This window comes from Chrysochloris asiatica, unplaced genomic scaffold (genome assembly GCF_000296735.1).
Source record: "Chrysochloris asiatica unplaced genomic scaffold, ChrAsi1.0 scaffold00064, whole genome shotgun sequence".
Classification (NCBI taxonomy): Eukaryota; Metazoa; Chordata; class Mammalia; order Afrosoricida; family Chrysochloridae; genus Chrysochloris; species Chrysochloris asiatica.
In genome coordinates, this window is record NW_006408582.1 from 15,236,077 (window position 1) to 15,257,101 (window position 21,025).

The 21,025-nt window shown below is 48.3% G+C and overlaps 1 protein-coding gene across 2 annotated transcripts in view; it reads right to left on the reverse strand.

Moving 5' to 3' along the window:
• Positions 1–1,884: 1,884 nt before the first annotated feature.
• SORBS3 (sorbin and SH3 domain containing 3) overlaps positions 1,885–21,025 on the reverse strand; it is a 33,351-nt gene continuing 14,210 nt past the window's right edge. For both annotated transcript variants that reach the window (XM_006864393.1, XM_006864394.1), the window contains exons 6-20: positions 20,716–20,809; positions 17,589–17,679; positions 17,291–17,377; positions 17,143–17,196; positions 15,942–16,028; positions 15,150–15,196; positions 14,474–14,613; positions 13,854–13,906; positions 13,681–13,727; positions 13,369–13,483; positions 11,411–11,536; positions 6,739–7,050; positions 5,833–5,936; positions 5,199–5,305; positions 1,885–1,946 (exon numbers count right to left, since the gene is read on the reverse strand). In XM_006864393.1, coding sequence (XP_006864455.1) covers positions 1,885–1,946; positions 5,199–5,305; positions 5,833–5,936; positions 6,739–7,050; positions 11,411–11,536; positions 13,369–13,483; positions 13,681–13,727; positions 13,854–13,906; positions 14,474–14,613; positions 15,150–15,196; positions 15,942–16,028; positions 17,143–17,196; positions 17,291–17,377; positions 17,589–17,679; positions 20,716–20,809 — 1,526 coding nt within the window. The remainder of the gene's footprint in view (positions 1,947–5,198; positions 5,306–5,832; positions 5,937–6,738; positions 7,051–11,410; positions 11,537–13,368; positions 13,484–13,680; positions 13,728–13,853; positions 13,907–14,473; positions 14,614–15,149; positions 15,197–15,941; positions 16,029–17,142; positions 17,197–17,290; positions 17,378–17,588; positions 17,680–20,715; positions 20,810–21,025) is intronic.

Sequence of the window (21,025 nt, forward strand, 5' to 3'; positions counted from 1 at the left end):
AACTTGCTGTGCTACCATGACTCCTCTAACATTGAGACCTGGTGGTGGAGGTGGTAGTGTCGAGTCCAATTTGTAGTGACCAGTGAGTTCCCAAGGCATTAAGTCTTTCTGGGAGCAGAAAAAAAATGATCTTTCCTGCAGAATGCTTGGGGGACCCAAACTGTTGACCTTGCAGTTAGCAGCCCAACACATAGCCCACTATGCTTCCGGGGCTCCTTTTGTTGTTGTTTAGTGCCGTTGAGTGGGTTCCGACTCATAGTGACCCTGTATGGGGTTTTTGAGGAGTGGCTGGTGGATTTAAACTGACCTTACAGTTCAATCCTATCTTGCGGTTCAGTGCTTATACCAATAGCTTAATTTCTCAGAGCCCGAGTCTCCCCTGTAAAATGGAATCAGAAAGACCGTCTACTGTGATGCTTGCATTAGATAGCACATACTCAACTCACAGTCACAGCAGAATAATGGAAGTTTCCTTTCTTGGTAGTGCAGCCAAGCCCAGACTGTGACCAACCCCTACCCCAGTTCCTCACAGGAACCACCAAGTCCAGAGAAATTGAAAACCTTGGGCAAGAAGAGTTGCTTTGGCTAGCTATGACCTACCACTCCCAGCTTCCTGCAATGTATTGCTCAAAAGCTGAAGCCCAAAGCAGGAAAAAAAGAAAAGAAAAATCCCAAACAATAAACACACAAGAGCGTCAGTATGGAAATAAAGCACACAGAAGGAAAACATTAGCAGAATAATTAGAAATGTCATCTAGTCCAGCCACCCCGCGACTGCTCCAGAATCAAAACAGCCTGCAAACAACGCCACATTCAGCTCCCCAGCTCTGGTTTCCTCTCTCCCCCGCCACTCCACCCCCCAATCAGGCCTTGCCCTAAGTCTGTGATGCTTTCAGCTCAGTGCTGCATGTCAGGCAGCTGCTGGTCCTTGGGGCTGCCTGATTCTGCTAGAGGCCTGAGCTGAGATCTTTAGATAATAAGCTGTTGTTTCCACTCTCCCCCTTCCTTCCCACACACACCTGTTCCTTGATTTCCAGTACAGTCCCCTGAAGAATTACCAGAATCCATAGGAGGTCTTTCCCATCCCAAAGAAAAAGGACTCAGGCAAAGTCCCTGGTCTCCAGATTTATTTTACATTCTCTTCAAGCAGGAACTTGGAAGATGGGGAGGGGGCGCTGGGGAGGCAGGAGCGCAGCAAACATTAGTCTCCCTTGGAAGACATTTGGGACAGGACAGGCCTTCAAGGCCAGCAGCCTGGGCAGCACCGCAGAGCTCTTTGGCGATGTGCAGAGCTCTTTGGCAGCTGTTGGAAAAAGGGGCTTTCAGGCAGGACCTACCAGGCCTCCAAGGCTAAGAAGGTGGCTGCATCCACCCCCACCTCTCTCCCAAACCCAGCTGGAAGCAGGAAGGCAAAGGGGCAGCAGGCAAGCTGGAGTGAAAAGGGAAGAATCCCCTCTGGGGGCGGAGGCAGTTTGATCTCTATTAGGTTAGGAAGCTGGTTCTGGTTAGAGGAACCCCATGGGGGTGAAGCTGGGAGCCGGTCCCTATTAGAGAAAATGCCATGGAGGGTGGGAGCAGGGGTTTTTTGGGGGGGTCTGTTCTCAATAAGGCCGGGAAACAGTCTCCACTTCAAAGCAGACCTCTGTATTTGGAAAGTGGGGTGGGGGAAGAGATGAAAGGGACGTCAGAGGAATGCCTGTGAGTTGTGGGTGGGGATCAGTCCAGGGGGCTCCAAGGGGGCTCCACGGGAAGGGCTTCTGGGGTTGTCTGCAGATGCCTGGAGCTCTGGCCCAGGGCAGGGAGGATGTGGGGGAGGTCCTCTCTCTCTCCCCAAGAGCTACTGCTCTGACCCATAAGGCTGGACTGAGTTGCCACGGAGACCAATCACACCGGAGCTACATAATTTCCAGGGAATGTCCCAAATTTCTGGGTCCTCCGGGAGACACCTGTAAGGGGAAAGTCAGAAAGAGCATCCCTCCTCTTTATACTGTTTTTCCACAAGAATGAAGGAATAAGGGCCCTGCCCCCTGCTGACAGGGTCCAGAACTGCAGGTAGAATTTCTTTCCGGAGGAAGAGGGTTTGCTTTCCTCATCCCTGCCCCCTAGTGGCAGAAGGAGTCCTGGTATGGTGCTGTGGGTTAATGCGCCAGACTGCAAAGTCGTTTGAACTGCAAGGTCGGAGGTTCAAGCTCACCAGCCGCTCTTTGGAAACCCTATACAGGGTCGCTATGGGTCTGGATCAACTCGATGGCACTTAACAACAAAAGTGGCAGAAACTTACACAGGTAAAGCTTGTTGTTGTTAAGTACCGTGGAGTCAGTTTCAACTCATAGTGACCCTGCACAGGGTTTCCGTGGCTGTAAATCTTTAGGTGGCAGAAAGCCTCCTCTTTCTCCCATGGAATAGCTGGTAGTCTCGAACCACCAACCTTGAGGTTAGCAGCCCAATTCGTAACCACTATGCTACCAAAGCAATACGTCGTAAATTCAATATTGCTTTGAATTAAAAAAAAAAAAAAATTCCCAGCAGTCAACAAATGAGCACAACTTTGCATACAGCTCTCAAGGACTCCATCCACCTTGGGAAAGGCGAAGTAAGTGGGGACAAGTCACAGACTTTAAATCAAAAGGAACCTCACTCTCTAGTATGACATCCTTGTTTTACAGATGGGGAAGTTAACTTCCCAAGAGAAGTTTCAGTGAACTGTCCAAAAGCTTGTTTAGAACTAGAATCAAAACAAAACACACACACACACACACACACCCTTACAACATCCAAAATACCTAAGGCATGGAGTGAAAAGGGGGAATGCTAAAAGATATAGGGAATAGAACATGAAAGTCCAGACTGGTGTTTTGGATTGAATTGTGCGCTACCTTCATCCCTTGCCTACCCCAAATTTGCTGTAAATCCTAAGGTGTGCGACACGGTTGTATTCTTTCATCATACTTATTCAACCTGTACGCTGAGCAAATAATCCAAGAAGCTGAATTGGTTATATGAAGAAAAATGTGGCATCAGGATTGGAGGAAGACTCATTATCTACCTGCAATATGCAGATGATACAACTTTACTTGCTGAAAGTGAAGAGGACTTAAAATATTTATTGATGAAGATCAAAGACCACAGCCTTTGGTATGGATTGCATCTCAATGTAAAGAAAACAAAAATCCTCACCACTGGACCAATAAACAACATTCTTATCAATGGAGAAAAGATTGAAGTTGTCAAGGACTTCATTCTTTTTGGATCAACTATCAACACTCAAGGAAGCAGCAGTCAAGAAATAAAACGATGTATTGGCATTAGGTAAATCTGCTGCACAAGATCTCTTTAAAGTGTTGAAAAGCAAAGATGTCAGCTTGAGGACTAAGGTGCGCCTGACCCAAGCCATGGTATTTTCAATAACCTCATGTGCATGCAAAAGCTGGATAGTGAATAAGGAAGACCGTAGAAGAATTGATACAATTGAGTTATGATGCTGGAGTAGAATATTGAAAGTACCATGGGCTGCCAAAAGAACCAACAGATCTGTGTTGGAAAAAGTGTAGCCAGAGTGCTCCTTGGAGGCCAGGATGGCCAAACTTCATCTCTCATACTTCGGATATATTGTCAGGAAGGACCAGTTACTGGAGAAGGATATCATGTTTGGTAAGGTGGAGGGTCAGAGAAAAAAGGAAGACCCCCAGCGAGATGGACTGGCCAAGCGGCAGCATCAATGGGCTCAAGCATGGTAACGACAGTGAGGGTGGCCCAGGACTGGGCAGTGTTTCGTTCTGTTGTGCATAGGGTCAGGTCACTATGAGTTGGTACCAACTTGATGGCACCTAACAACATCTGTGGATACAATCCTCTTTTGAGAATGGGGTTTTCTTTGTTATGTTAATGTGACCATATCAATGTAGAGGGTGTCTCCAGCAAATCACTTTTCAATGATTGGGCAATTTAGGCACAGAAGCAAGAATGCACAGATGAGGGAAGACAGGTCACAGCCACATGAAGATCAAAGAACAGAGGAAGAGAAGCTGAAAAGAGCCAGTGACCTTCCCTCAGAGCCAGCAGAGAAAGCAAGCCTTTCCTAGAGCTGGTGTCCTGAAAGTGACTGTGACGCTGTGGACTGCAAGGTCAGTTTGAATCCTAAGGTCCATGGTTCAAACTCACCAGCCACTCCTTGGAAATCCTATACAGGGTTGTTGAGTTGGAACTGATTCAACAGCACTTAACAACAACAACAACAAACTTTGAGAGAACAAATTTATGTTCATTAAATTCACCCACTTGTGGTGTTTCTGTTACAGCTGCACTATGTAAGTAAGACAGCTGCTGTCTTTACTTTGCTGTGAAACGGCACGCTCATTTTGGCCCCAGGCCTTGCTGATACTGTTGCCCTGCCTGGAGTGCCCCCTTCTTATGTGCAGCCTCTCTAAACTTTCCTTGACCCTTAAAAGCCCAGATCCCCCAGGGAGTCTTCCATGACCAACTGTCATTGATGTAACCTGTACTTTCAAAATGATCACCACTAGCCACACGTGGCTACTGAGCACTTCAAATATGCTAGGAAGACTGAGGAGCTGAACTTTAAATTTTACTTCATGTTTATTCATTTAAATGTAAACAACTTTTTAAGAATTTCCAAGGCAAGATGGAGTAGGCAGGTGTACTGAGCAGACCCTCTGTAACAGACATGGGAGACCAAGTGAAACAGATACAGATGGTGGTCCTGAACCCTGAGCTTCAGAAGAGAGGCCAGTGAGGTGGACTGAGTGCTGACTGGAAATGCAGCTCAACAGAAGCAGCCAGAGAGAAAAGCAGGTGGGCTGTCAGTAGCAGTGGGAAGGCATGGCCCTCTTGAGTTTTCACATACAGTGGCCTGCAGGCACAGGAGAGGGCTGGAGGTTGGAGACAAGGGGTGGGGATGGGGTGTGTGTGTGTGTGTGTACAGTTCTCCCTCATTCCCTTGCCCTCCCAGGCCTCAGCCCTTTCAGGACATGGAGGAACGCTGGTCCAGATGTGCTGGCTTGGGGGAAGCTTCCAGGGTCAGGCCTTACAGCCAGGCCAGAAGCTGGGTAGGAATGGTCAGACCATGATTCTTTACTGAAGCACACTGGTGGGCAGCAGCAGCAGCCCACCAAATCCCCCCTGGGTCCTTGAGGTACTTCTTGTAGCCTGCTTGCCCAGCCGCCCCCAGGTCCACATACCCACGAACCAGCCATCATCACACTGCTGCATGACGTCCACCCGGTCCCCCTTCCACAGCTCCAGTTCATCCTCGTTCTGGGGCCGGTAGTGGTACATCGCCTGGTATCTACAGGACACATTGTCATGGCAACCTCTCCCAGTTCAAGCCCAGGTTCTCAACCCAAGTACTGGCACTCCCAGAAAACCCTCCATGTCCTGGCCCGGGCCCAGCTCCTAGAATAACTACTCTCTGCCTGGCTTCTCCAGACCTGTTCACTGCCATCTACGCTCTAACCACCCAAATCTCACGTTCTCTGAGCTACCAGTGCCTTCAAGGCTGTCCTAACAGTTCTCAGCCTTGGTTTGTACAGGCATTGACCTCAGGCCTGGGAACCCTGTGAGGAGGCTGAGCTGAGAGATGAGGAGTAGGGAGGTTTGCTATAAGAACATACTGCTGGCAAGGACAAGGTGGGCTAGGAACACCACAGACAAGACCTCCCCCATCTGCCCCTAGGTCCCCTGTAAGCCCTGGAAGGCCAGTGGGAGCTTACCCAATCCAGCCCAGGGGAAAGAGGGGAAATGTGGAAGCCAGTCTGCTCGGCACTGTCTGCCAGGTGCTCTCCTGACCATGCACCCTCAGATGGTGGTACTCACGGGGTCCAGTGTATCTGTGTGGTGTTGGATGAGGAGACCCCCAGGTTCAGGGAATGGCTGGTACCTCGCGGATGGGACAGAGCTGGCTCAGGAGTGTTGAGACGCTGGCGGGTCACAGGAAAAGAGAGTCCGAGGAGGGGAACAGCAGGGAGGAGAACCGTCATGGGCCTCACACTTTACCTCAGGAAGCATTCTGACAAACTAGCTCATCTTATCCTTACAAAGCGACAAGGCACAGGGGGATCGGCTGACTTCTTCACTTCACAGGTTCTGGGAAGTTGAGGCACAGGTAGTGAAGTGACTAGATTTCCCAAAACCAGCATGGACAATGCTGGGACTATGAGGAGTCCCATGCACTGGTTGTACCTGGCTCTCAGGACCCACAGCAGCCCCAAGTCACTGTAGCCTGAAGGCCAGGGAGTGTGTGATGGAAGTTTGTTGAGCGAATGGATGAAAACTTGAATGAGTGCCCAGAGTGTTTAAACATGTTGTATATGAACTACTTCTGCACTAAGAATAATGCTCTTTATTTATCCATCAGCTACTATGAACTTTTAGGTCAAACCTACCCAACTACCCTCTGCATTCGAAATCATTACCCCCATTCTACAGGTGGGCAACATTCTACAGGTAAGAAACCCAAAACCCAATAGGGAAAGTTAGTGGCCCAAGGTCACACAGCAGGCGAAATGCAAACCTGTGGCTCCATCAGGACAGAATGGTGTCGGGAGGACAGGGATGGGTTGGGCTGAAGGTCAAGGGCCAGAACCAAGGTTAGGGTGGGACTGCAATGCAAGATCCTCCCCCAGTCACTCCACTGTGGTGGCTCTGGGGTTGGTGGACCAGTCCCAGGAATGGGGATGTGGCATTGGAACAGGGGTCAGCTACAGAGGCAGGACACCTTACCTGGGACTGCAGTCTTGGTTCCTGGGTAGGGAAAGAGAAGCCGGTGTTTCGGGGGGACGTCTGTCCCCTCCAGTCAGTGGGGTCGGTTGTTCTACGTGGGGTCGACGGGGAGCTGGGGTTCCGGGCCAGATGAGCAGTGGTGGTTGGGTGGGGGGATCCAGGGAGCTGGGGGCTGTCATCACAGATCCGGAGCCGGGGCTCACGGCACACATGGATATAGCTGGCAGGGAAGATACCCTGGCGCCCGGTGCCTGAGATGCGTCCCTCATACCAGTTCTCATTGACCTTGCGAATCAGGCAGATACGTTCTCCCTGGAGGTGGGGAGAAAGGAGTGATCTCTGTGGGAGCCTTCCTGGGCATCAAGCACCTTGAGTGTGCCTTGCACGGGCTATTTCTTTGAAGCTTAGCATTTCACAGTAGGTTGGGAAGAAGGTTATAAAACTAGGATGTGGTGGAGTCAGGAGCTAAACCACCCATAAGCTGCAGAGTTTGTGGGACGCCTCTTCTGGGAAGCCCACCCTGCATGCATCCCTCTTCCAGTTCACAGTATTATCCTGCCTAGCGCTCTAATCACAGGAGAGTCTGTCAGTTAACAGCACAGGTCTAAAGCCAGTTTCACCAATTCCTAGCTGTGTGAGCTAGAGCAAGTTTCTTTGCATCTCTTGAGTCTTGGTTTCCTCACATACTAAGAACATAGTGCCACACTACTACTGCTATGATTGTTATTGTTAGGTGCCATCGAGTCAGTTCTCACCCGTAGCAACCCTGTATAGGGTTTCTGAAGAGAAGCTAATGAGCTTGAACCACCAACCTTGCAGTTCCAACAACTTTGCAGTCTGACGCATTAGCCCATAGCGCCACACTACTACTGCTAACTGCTCTGAAAAATGGGAACAAAACTCAACACCATAACTAGACCAAGCTTACTGGTCGGATAGAGACTGAGGGAAACCCTGAAGACTATGGCCCTAAAGTCACCCTTGACTCTGCAAATGAACTCACTCCTGTGGCTCATGTTTCAGCCAAAACAATAACAACTCCTCAAAATAATCATTCATTTGAAATTAAAAGGGCAGCATTTACCCAAGGATAAAGTTCAGAAGGCAGGGAGGGGTAAGAAAGGAGGAACAGCAATGGAAAACACAGGGAAACACAATGTTTATGAACTGTTAGAAAGGAAATTGATTTGCCCTGCAAACTTTCACCAAATTCACTATAAAACGTTAAAAACAGAACCCACTGCCACTGAGGAGACTCTGACTCCTGGTGACCCCACATGTTTCAGAGTAGAGCTGCTCTCCATAGGGTAGCAAGGTCGGTTTGAACCACAAGGTCAGTGGTTCAAACCCACCAAATCGCTCCTTGGAAACCCTATACAGGATCACTATGAGTCAGAACCAACTCGATGGCACTTAACAACAACAGTGAATACGATTGGAGTCCTGGTGTGGTGCTGTAGGATAATGCACTAGACCCACAAGATTGGTTTGAACCTCAAGGTTCAAAGTTCACTCACCAGCCACTCCTCAGAAACCCTCTGCAGGGTCACTATGAGTCTTAACTGACTCTGGCATTTCTTAACGATCTTACAGAAGAACATTGCCATGTCTTTCTTCCATGGTGCCATGGCAATGATTCAGACCACCAACATGTCCATTAGTTACTGTTGTTGCTGAAGTGCCATAGAGTCAGTTAAGACTCCAAGTGACCCTGTATAGCATTTCCAAGGAACAGCTAGTGGATTTGAACCATTGACCTTGAGGTTAGCAGTCCAATGCTTATGCTACAGTGCCACACAAGTGCAAACCAGTATCCAGGGCCCCTTTCACATGTTATGAGGGGATAACAGTATCAGTACTGTGAGGAGCAAATGAGACCAATGATAGACACGTGAAAACACTGGACAGGTGTTAACCCTCACTGCCATGACAGTGCCCTGTCCCTGCCTCACCTTCTGGATGGCCCTGCCACCAGTTATCAAAATATCCACTCCCTGAGGGCGGCTACTGGCTCCTCAAGCCACATGTGGACTGATTGATGTTAGGGGCAGAATGACCAGCATCTCTGGGAGTGTGTCCTGAGGAGGATGGTCTTTGTGCGTCCCTGTGCCCACTCTCCCTCCATTCAGTCACTCCCACCTCCTGGGAACCAGTTCTCCCAGATGGCATTCACTAGGGACATCCATGGCCTCAGCCACCAAAACAAAACAAAGGAAGACTAGTTTCCTATTTTCTACAGTAGTGTTTTTCAAACATTTTTGAGCACACTCCTCAGTAAACATATGTTTTAATAATAACCCAGTACACATATATATTGTTGTTGTTAAGTGCCATCAAGTTGGTTCCGACTCATAGTGATACTGTGTAAGGTTTCTGAGGAGCAGCTGGTGGGTATGAACTGCAGATCTTGTAGCTCAACACCCATTGCTGACCCTACAGCACTAGTCCACACATATACATGTACATACATAACTGCCTAAGTTTGCTTTTTCTACATGCAGACCATTCTAGTGTTTCTATTCTTTTAAAATGCTAATTACAATTTTCATGACTTTGACCTACTAATCCACAACTGTTAAAAACACCACAACTCTAGAAATTTATAATAACCTTTAAAAATTTACCATAACCTTTATATAATGAAATATGCAAAGACCTGGAGTAGATAACCAAAAGGGAAGAACATGCTCAGCATTTCTCAAGCTGAAAGAACTGAAGGAAAAATTCAAGCAATATTGAAGGATTCTATGAACAAAATACTGAATTAATTCATAAAACATCAAATGAAGATGAAAGGAATATACCGAGTCACACTGTTCCAAAAAGAAATGGTCAATGTTCAACCATTTCAAGACGCAGTATACAATCAAGAGCCAATGACACTGAAGGAAGACATCCAAGGTGCACTGAAAGTATTGACAAGGACCAAGGAACCGGGTACTGATGGAAGACAAATTGAAATCTGCAACACTGGAGGCACTCACTCATCTATGTCAAGAAATTTGGAAGATACTACCTTGCCAACTGACTGGAATAGATCCATATTTGTGCCCATTCCAAAGACAGGTGATCCAACAGAATGCAGAAATCATTGGACAATATCACTAATATTGCATGCAAGTATAATTTTGCTAAATTACAATAACAGCTGCAACCATAAACTGACAGGGAACTGCTGGATTCAGACAAGGACATGGACAAGGGAAATCATTGTTTATGTTAGATGGATACTGGCTGAAAGGATACTTTCTGGTGAAAGATGGATACTTATGCTTTGTTGACTACACAACAGCTTTCGACTGTGTGGATAATGACAAGCTATGGAAAGCATTCCAGAGAATGAGTATTCCAAACATTTAATTGTGCTCAACCTATACATACACTGAGAGGCAGTTGTTTGAACAGAACAAGGGAACACTGAATGGCTTAAAAATAAAAAAGAGTGTGTACCAGGGTTGTATTCTTTCACCATACTTACTCAATCTGTATGCTAAGCAAATAATTCCAGAAGCTGAATTATATGATGAAGAATGTGGTATCAGGATTAGAGGAAGATTCATTAACAACCTGAAATATGCAGATGATACAATCTTGCTTGCTGAAAGCGAAGAATACTTAAAATACTTATTAATAAAGATCAAAGACCACAGCTTTCAGTATGGTTTGCACCTCAATGTAAAGAAAAAGTCCTTACCACAGGACCAATAAATAACACCCACACAAATGGAGAAGGAGCTCTGGTAGCATAGTGGTTACATATTGGGCTACTAACCTCAGGGTCAGCAGTTCGAAACTACAAGCTGGCCGTGAGAGAAAGGTGAGACTTTACGCTCCAGTAAAGATTTACAGCCTCAGAAACCCTGTATAGGGTCACTATGAGTCGGAATGGACTCCGCAGCACATAACAACAACAACAATATAAATGGAGAAAAGATTGAAGCTGTCAAAGACTTCATTTTTCTCAGATCAACCATCAACACTCAGGGAAGCAGCAGTCAAGAAATGATAAACGACGTATTGCATTAGGCAAATCTGTTGCACAAGACCTCTTTTAAAGTGTTGAAGAGCAAAAATTTCAGTTTGATGACTAAGGAATGCTTGACACAAGCCATGGTATGCATGTGAAAATTGTAATATGGAAGACTGTAGAAGAATTGATGCATTTGAGTAATGGTGTTGGTGGAGAATATTAAAAGTACCATGGACAGCTAAAAGAACAAACACATATGTGTTACAAGAAGTATAGCCAGAAAGTTCCTTAGAAGCCAGGACGGTCAAGCTTTATCTTTCATATTTTGGACATATTATCAGGAGGGACCAGTCCCTGGAAAAGGGTATCATACTTGGTAAAGTGGAGGGTCAGCAAAACAGAGGATGATCTCAACGAGATGTATTAGCACAGTGGCGGCAGCAGTGCGTTCAAGTGTAGCACAGATTGTGAGGTTGACACAGGACTGGGCAGTGTTTTGTTCTGTTGTGCACAGGGTTGCTATGAGTCAGTACCAAGCCAATGGCACCTAACAACAACAAATGAAGGGACAGACATTTTTAGAGATTGGGGGAAAAAAACGGAAATACTGGGTTACAATGGGTATACCTGACTCAAAAAAATGTTTTTATTGCATGTATCTAACTATGTTTTTCCCCACCGCCTTGTCCGGCTGGGTCTCACCTTGCGGAAGGACAATTCCACATCCAAATCTCCCTTGAAGTTGTACTGGGCCAAGGCATCTCCATACTCCAGCACCTGGAAGGTCGGCTGCTTGATGGGTTTGGGGATCTCATCTGCAGGCAACACCTACAAGAAGAAAGGTCAGAAGTCAGGCAGTCCTTGAGCCAGAGCATCAACTAGGTCCACACCTAGGGCTCATGCGGAGAGAGAGAAGCAACAAAGAGATGATGAAAAACAAAAGAAGAGAAGGTGGCATGTGCAAAGTCTGAGCCCAGGCCAGAGACATGCACGATACAGATACCAGACACAAGTCCTGGGGCGGTCAGTTCAAGGAGGAAGACTTTTCAGTAGAGGTATGTGGTGCGGGCAAGTGCAGAGACTCCAAGGTGGAAGGAAGTACATTTTGAGAATTTTAAGTGGGAGCACCTAAAGGAAATGGGGAATTCTAAGAAGAACAGTAAATAACCTGTTCTAAAGCTGAGGATTTAACATTTTATCACTACTGAGAACCAAGTGTTACTCTTTCTCTGCCCCTTTTATTCTCAGGTGCCCAGCACACTCATGCTTTCTCCACTTCACCCCACTCACAAAAATCAAAAAGTCAATAAGCTATTCCACACTGATACGTAAGTGACTGATAAAATAAAATACTGTACATACTTTGAATTTCAAGATCAGACAGTTTGTCCTGAAAAGGGAGGTCTACTGATGTCTTTCAGATCAAGAATTTGAAACCCAGCCCATGGGTCAAAGAGGAAGTCACAAAAAGTCTTTTAAATGTTTTGAATTGAGAATTGGATATAAAAATTTGGAATGCAACTAAAGCAGTGCCTATAGGAAAATTTATAGTATTAAATGCTTTTATTAGACAAATAGAATCCTGGTATGGTGCTGTAGGATAAGCACTGGACCTATAAGTAGGAACCAACTCGATGGCACTTACCAGCAATATTAGACAAAAAGCTTCAAATTAATAATCTAGGAGCCTTAAGGAACTAGAATAAGAATAGGGAAGATAATAAATAAAACACAAGACCAAAATCAGGAATGAAAAAGAGGACATCACTATTGATCTGATCAATAGTAAAAGAATAACAAAGAAGTATTATCAAAAAAATAAATTTGATAACTTGAATTTCCTTGAGAAGATACAAATACCTAAAATAACCTGAATAGTCCTATGTCTGCAAACTCTAGAACCTGACTTTGAACTATTACTTAATACATTGTTTCTGAATCTTAGCAAATCCATCTGTAAAGTAGGAATAATACTCTATCACTTCTCAGGTTAATGAGAGCAACAAGGAAGGCAACACACACAGAGGTGATTATTTACATATATATGTGATTTGTCCCTGGGTGGTACAAATAGTTGACACAATCAGCTACTAACCAAAGGTTGCAACAAAAGGTTGGCAGTTTGAGTCCATCCAGAGGTACCTCAGAAAAAAAGGCCTGGTGATAAACTTCTGAAAAACCAGCCATTGAAAACTCTCCGGAGTACAGTTATACTCTGACACACACACACACACAGGGTCGCCATGTGCCCATTCCACAGTAACTGTTTACGTGATTCGTAAACCATCATTTGACACACTTAGCAGGTGCAATTATAATTATTCCCAGGGACAGCCATTAGAGAGATGATTCTGAGTGCTGAAAGTCTGACACTGACCAGGGTGGTAGACTGTGGTCCAGGAATCAGGTACAAGTCTACACCTTTAGTCTACATTTCACAAACATTTCTTGGATATCATTTCCTGCATGCAAAGCACTGGGATAAGCTTTTTGGAGGTCCAGGACATTAATGAGACATCCATGAGCACAGAGTTTTACATCCTAGGAAACAATGAGAAATGAGGTACCAGACAACTCCCAACAAGGGTCAACAGACACAGGGGTCCTAACTCTAAGCCTCTCACCCTGACTCCAGCTTACTCCCATCCCTTCCTGCTCACCTCCACATAATTAGCAGGGAAGATACCCAGCCGGCCATGGTGTTCTCCCTCTAGCCAGTTCTTGTCCACCTCCTTGTGGATGTAGACAATGTCACCTTTCTGCAGAGTCAGCTCCCTGTAACCAGAACGAGGACACCAGGGCTACGTTGAGCCTTCTTCAGAGCTTCCTTTCCTTCAGACCCTATCCAGTACCTCCAAACTCCCTTTCATCTTTCTGATGATGTCTTCAGGCCCCTCCCCCACTATGCTGGGTCTGAAGCTGTGGGGGTTCTGCCCCTGGGTGGAAGAGTAAGGGAGAGAAGGGGCACTTACTTGGGGGATTGTGCTTGGAAGTCAAACTTGAGCCGGGCAGCCTTCATCTGCACAGGGGGAGAGAAATAAGGTGGGGGGCGGGTACCTCAGTCAGAAAGGGGACAGGTTAGAACAGCAACCTCGGGGACCCACTTCAGGTCCTCCCTGAACCCTGATCCGAGCCCCTTGCTTACCTTCTTTTCTTCCTTCCTGACTGGGCTGCCCCCTGGTTCAGAGGCACTAAAGTCTGTGGAAAAGCACTAACTCAGTTTGGGAAGGCCACATCTGGAAGGTGGGATTCAAAAGGGGTCGTGGGACCCCTCCCCCACTACAGGGGCTCTAGGATCTTTCTCCAACCTCCCTTCCATTGCCATCAAGTTGAATCCGACTCATAGAAAGCCTAGAGGGCAAAACGAACCGCTCTTTAGGGTTTCCGCGGCTCTGGTAGCGTAGTGGTTACGAATCGGGCTGCGAACCTTAAGGTCAGCGGTTCGAAACTACCAGCCGCTCCGCGGGAGAAAGATGAGGCTTTCCACTCCTGTAAAGATTTAAACCCTCGGAAACCCTGTACAGGGTCGCTATGGGTCGGAACCGACTCGACGGCACTTAACAACAACAACAACAACTCTTCACTGGCGCAGACAGCCTCATCTTTTTCCCAAAGAGGCTGGTAGGTATGAACAGCTGACCTTGCGGATAGCAGTCCAGCGCTGCACCCATGGCGCCACCAGCGCTCTTTCCGCCCACCCTCCAGGAATCAATCAGCATATCTGATGCGTGGGCGCCTGGGTGAGATACAGGAGGGTGTCCTTACCTCGGGTTGGGGAAGGGTAGACAAAGTCCCTACGACCCAGGAAGGGGCTTCCTCCATCTGCCATTCTGTGGGGGCTCAAGGATCGGGTGGGACCAGGGTAAAGTGCATGCGGGGAGCTGGAGCTCCAGGCTGAGGCTGGGCTGCGCAAGGACACCGTTAGTGAGCCACCTGTCTCGAGCTTCACACCTTACCCGGCTCACCCCTAGAGCTCCCCCGTTTCCCAAATGCCTCCCCATCCCGGCTGCCGCCACCACCGCCTCCCAAGGCGTCTCCCAAGTCCTGGGCTCTCAACAGGATGTCCTACTTCCCGTGCAGCCAAGGGCAGGAAAGGGTGAGGCCTGGGGCAGGGAGAGACCGGAGGAGGCCAAGCCGGCGCGAGCGCGAGTGCGAAGTGGCGGCTCTCCACACGGCGCTCCGCTGGTCGCAGCGACCGAAGGACTCGGGCTTGAGGCAAGTGTCCCTCAGCGGGCGAGGGGGCGGTCCCCCGGCTGAGCCGCACCCCTGCCGCCCCTCGGTGGCTCTCTAGGCCCTTCCTCTCGGCTCTCCCCCAGGCTCGCCCACCCCCGGCGCGCGCCCAGTCCGGGTGGATAGTGGAGCGCCCCGGCCCGCCCCCGCGCCACGTCCCTCCGCCCACCTCCGCTAGACCCTCATCCCGACGGCAGCCGCAGCTACTCACCGGGCCAGGGGCCGCTGCTCCGGAGACCGTCGGGGCGCCTGGGATCTCTGTGCAGGGAGGCGTGGCCCTTTAGTGCCGGGACCCCGGGCCCCAGCGCTAGCCAGGCCTCCGCCTCCGGAAAAGTTTGTAGCTGGGAAGAAGGGCTGGGGAGGGGCGGGAGGAACGCGGGGTCCTAGCGTTTCCTGCGCGCAGGCGGGACAGGACTCGGGAGGAGAAGGGGGAGGGACGTGTAGAGTGGCGGAAGAGCAGAGGTGGGGAAAGAGTCTGGAGACGGAGAGGCTCGGGAAACTTGGGCCTTTTATGAGAGAGGGAGGGGAGAAGGTGTGTGTGTGTGTGTGTGTGTGTGTGTGTGTGTGTGTGTGTTGTGTGTTGTGTCGTGTCGTGTCTAGCTGGAGTGGGTGAGGGGGGTGTCCGGCCTGAGGTTCAGTAGGGGCAGGGCTGGGGTGGGGGCGGACCCTGGCACCCGGTTGTCAGGCTGACGTGGTATCAGACTAGAAGAGATCTTAGGGGTCACTTAGAAACGTTAACGCCCTGGTATTTTGTAGAGGCAAGAACTGACTGGGAGGCAATCTGCCCAGGATCGCAGCCGGTGCGTAGCCAGAGATGATAGCTCTGGTCAGCCTGTCCTCCCACCTTGGCCAGGACTGATTTGTTCCGGTTCTCGGGGGTCCCTCCACCCCCACCCCCGCTGAGAATTTGCATTTCCACCCTAGATATACTGAAATCAGATTCTACATTTCAGCAAGATCTCCCAGGTGGTTCTTAAGTATACTTAAGACCCAAGGCCGATACCTTAGGAGAGGGCAGTCGGGTCTCAATTGCCCGCAGGTCCTTGTCCAACTCCGCGCTCAGCTTGGCTAACTCTCTCTCCAGCAGGACCTGGATGGTGGGGTGGTAGGGTAGAGACCTTGGGCAATGGTGCAGGGCTGGGGGATGGGGCTGGTCAAAGGTCAGATGTGAAAAACCAAGTGGGCAGCCGGACAGGGCACACTATGTCTGGGTAAAAGGGCAGGCCTTGTGCCTGTAGGGAGGTGTGTTTAAGGGTGTCAAGAGGGTATCCCCTGGCAACAAACTTTCAACTAGCTCCTCCCTCTTGACCCTATTGTTGTTGTTAAGTGCTTTTCAGGCCACCCTGTATAGGGTTTCCAAGGAACAGCTGGTGGGTTTGAACCACAGGCTTTGTAGTTCAAACAGACCGTGCACTCTCCCATGGAGTCTTTCATGGCTTTGTACAGCCTGGATTTGGAGTCGAGGTGTGGCGCCAAGGGTTAATGCGATGGACTGCAAGGTTGGTTTGAACTGCAAGGTTAGCTGTTCAAGCTTTCCAGCTGCTCCTTGGAAATCCTATACAGAGTGGCTATGAGTCAGAACACACTCAGTGGCATTTAACAATAACACAGCCTGGCTTTACTGCCCCTCCCACTACCCACCTCAAGTCTGCTGTTGTATACACACCCCTTCTAGGCCCTTACTTGAGCTTCTGCCACCCAGAATATCCCTCTCTCTGCCCAACTGAACCCTCCCATCTTTTTTGAAAGCCTAGCCCCACCTTCAAGAATACTTCCTGACAATTCTAATCCCCTTCTCTGTTTCTGTTTCAGTCCACACACATTTATGCAACACATGTTTATTGAGCATCTACTATGATGCTAAACAGGTTTCAGCAAAGCTGAAAAGACTAGGAATTTACTTATGAAAATCAGCCGATGAAAACCCCATGGGTCACAACAGTCCAATCTGCAGCAGACTGGGGGGATGGCACAGGACCACAGCGCTTCATTTTGTTTCATTGTGCAGGGGTCACCATGAGTTGGAGGCCAAATCCATGGCATTGATGAGACTAGAGAGGGTCAGAGTTTTTATTCTGTCGTCTTTGGTCATGGGCACTGGTGCTCACCCTACCTAGGTGGTGGTGATTGTGTGGAGTTGGTTCCAAATTCCCCTCATATATCCCCCCTAATTTTGTCTCCTCTCTCACCCACCCAGCACTCACCTCAATGGGCTGAGAGGTTTTATCAACAGGCTCATCTACCAGCGGTTTCTTTGGCTGAAGAATAAGGAAGGATGTATTACAAGGGATGAACTTACTTTCCAAAGTACTTGTTCTGTGTCCACCCACAGAAGGCCCAGTTGACACTTACTCTCTGCCCAGTCTCTAGTTCTTGCATAAATTGATTCCAGGAGTCTTCCTTCCAGACATTGTCTACTCTCTCTCTGTGTCTGGGCACCTGTATGGAGGTGACTGTGTATCAGCTTGAGTAGAGGAGTACCAGGACACTAGCCAGGCTAAGAAAGCAGGCTTCCAGCCCCTGACCCACCCCTATGCCCACTAGTGCTCTGCAAGGAATTCTGGGCTGCACAGGACAGGACACAAGCTCAAGAGGCATCATCTGTATTCTATGCTAGAGGGTGATGTGGGGAGGATGCTGGGCAGGCTACCTGATTTGGGGTCTGGAGCAGAGAAGAAGATGCTCCAGAATTACAGTTGAAGGTGTTTCCAGGAAATTCTTCAGAGAGGCCCCAGCTTCTTCTGAAGAAACGGAAGGACAGCTCTTCAGTTTCCTTTTTGGGAAACTGAGGCATACATGAGCACATAGCCCTGTTAGCGGGAGCTGCACACACACACATCCCCAGCACCTGCCCTGGGCTAAGGGGCCAAATGGCTGCTCCCGCTTGCAGTGTGGAAGCATTGTTCAACAGTGGAAAGTATTCAAATGTCAGTCCCACCACTTAGTAGCTGTGTGACCTTTGGGCATGTTACTGACTCTCCTAGCTAGCCTTGGGTTCCAAAGCTGTAAAGTGGGAATTATTTCCCCCTCTTAAGGGTGTGGTGCAGCTTTGACAGGGAACAAGTATGAGGTGCCCAGGAGAGGGCCTGACACATAACATCTACTTCATAAGTGGTTGTGTATTGTCACGTTGGTTCCGACTCTGTATCCTGGAGGATATGATTGTGTTCTGTCCAACCTTGTGATCTCAGCTATCTATGTTTATGCAGCTTTGAAGAGGCTGGTCTGTCCAGTTGCTGAGGCTGAGTGATCCTGCCCCAAGCCCAATTGCCTAGGCTAGTTATACTTCAAGGAAAACTCTGGGGAAGGGGAAAGAGCCCCGGGGCTCTGCGTAAGTTCTGTCTTCTTCCTGGGCCTCGTTCCTTGAGGGGCTGGACTCAGGGGAACCTTATCTGTGAAACCATCCAGCCTCAGAGGTGCTGCCTTCACATTGGTTTAACTCTCCTCAGGGACCCCTTCTTGGCTGGCTTCAGTGTTCCCATCTTTATTTTGTTTTATGGTTTCCAACAAGTGGAACCACTATATCAAGCTTATCAAGTAGTGGAATGTCTGATCTGAGGGTCAGGATCTGGTGACAGTAATTATGATTCTATTCTATATTAGCAATAATAAAAGTGAAAATTTGAAAGGTTCGTGTCATTTGTAATCTAAGAAAGCTCTATTAATAATTAAACCTGTAAAATAATGATGTGTATGGAGGCTTATTATGAACCACAAGGTCGGCTATTCAAACCTTGAAAACCCTATACAGGGTCACTATAAGTCGGAATAGACTTGGTGGCCCTTAATAACAACAACATTATGTGCCAAGCATGACACATTATCTCATTCAATCCTCAATGATAGCCCTATATCCCACACTTAACAGATAGGGACACGGAGGTTCAGATTGGTTAAGTGGTCCAAGGTTGCAGGCTAATGGAAGCACACTAACTTGAACACAGAGCTCTGATCCCAAAGTTTGAACTCTAAACCTATACCTTACTAAATAAATTCTCTGCTATGAGTTGATTCTCTGACTCATTGTGACTCTATATTGTTGTTGTTAACAGCCATCAAGTCAGTTTTGATTCATAGTGACCTATATAGGGTTCCTGAGGAGCAGCTGGTGGGTTCAAACCGCCAGCCTTTCGGTAGTCAGTCCAACACTTAGCCCTCTACACCGTAAGGGCTCTTTTTACCTTACTATGTTGTTGTTGTTAAATGCCGTCATGTCAGTTCCGACTCATATAGCAGCCCTATATAGGGTTTCTGAGGAGCAGCTGGTCGGTTTGAACTGCCAACCTTAAGTTTGCAGTCCAGTGCTGATCCTACAGCGCCACACCAGTAGTCAGGACCAACTCTGGTTATGCTAAGCATAGTGGATTCATACAATAAGCACCGGACCGTGAGTGAACCACAAGGTCTGCAGTTTGAGCCTGCCAGCCACTCGGAGGGAGAAAGATGAGGCTTTCCGCTCCTGCGAAGATTTTAAAAGCCTTGGAAACTCTACACAGGGTCAGTATGAGTCGGTACCGACTTGACAGTACTGAACAACAGTGTGGTTAATCCTTTCCTAAAAAGGAATAAGAAATTCACTGAGGGTCAGGTTGAGTCCCTCCTGAGCTCTGGCAGCCCCACTGGACTTGTGAGGATTGCACAGAGGAAAGGAATTTCATCCTTAACCTCCCTGGTGGGGTTCCTCTTTGGGTCAGGAGAAGCGTGGGTGGAAACTTGGGTTCCTCCTGCCACACAAGGCCTCTTTAAAGTGTTCAAGAGCAAAGATGTCAGTTTGTAGGCTAAGGTGTGCCTGATCCAAGCCATGGTATTTTCAATAGCTTCAGATGCATGTGAAAGTTGTACCCTGAATAAGGAAGACTATAGAATCATCAATACATTTGAGTTATAGTGTTAGAGGAGAATATTAAAAGGACCATGGACTGCCAGAACAACAAACAAATCTGTGTTGGGAGAAGTACAGCCAGAATGCTCCCTAGAAGCCACGGCGGCAAGACTTCATCTCTTATTTCAGACATGTTGTCAGGAGGGACCAATCCCTGGAGAAGGACATCATGCTAGGTAAAGTGGAGGGTCAGTGAAAAAGAGGAAGACTCTCCACTAAATAGATTGGCACAGTGGCAGCAGCAATGGGCTCAAGCTTAACCACAATTGTGAGGTTTACGCAGGACCAGGCACTGTTTCATTCTGTTGTGCAAAAGGTCCCTATGAGTCAAAACAAACTCAACAGCACCTAACAACACAACAACAACATACCCTTCTCAAACATCTTCCCAGATTCTGGGTCACCTTGTTCCCCACCCCATGTTGTTGTTGTTGTTAAGTACCATGGAGTCGATTCCGACTCACAGTGACCCTGCACAGGGTTTCTGAGGCTGTAAATCTTTATGGGAGCAGAATGCCTCATCTTTCTCCAGCGGAGCTGCTGGTAGTTTCGCACTGCTGACCTTGAGGTTGGCAGCCCGACTCATAACCACTACGCTACCAGAGCTCCTTTCCCCACCCCATAGGACCTGTAAATTTCAGCAAGTGATGAATTCCTGCTATCGATAATCAACATAATAGGCATTCCTCATCAGGAATGGGTGCTAGGTCCATTCCTTGCCATCTTTCCCTCTTTGGCGGATCTCTGGGGCTTGCAGTACCCTAAGAAAAGACAGTGCCCTGTGGGGAGCCAGACAGACCCTGGCTTCCTACTCTTAGACTGCACCAGCTGTGGCCACCAGGGGGCACTGGTCCCCCTCAGAGCCCTGAAGCCCCTTCCCACCACCCAAACTCACAGGCTCTGCCTTGCCACGGGTCCTGTCCTGGAGGCAGGTCTTCGCTGGAGTCCGGGATGAGTTGAATCTACTGAGGAGACACAAAAGGAAACCACTGAAGATGAGAGAGGGGATGTGGGGCAGCAGGAGCAGGAATAGGGTGTTCCTGGGTACTCATTTAAACTTCTGGTACCCACTTCCACCTGTTGGGTGGTGGGGAAAGAGAGGTGCCCCAGCCACTTAATGTGAACTCTGTGCCCAGAGTTTCATGCTCTCCTACAAAGTAATTGCAGGGTAGGTTGGTCACTATTTTATAGATGAGGCAAGAGGA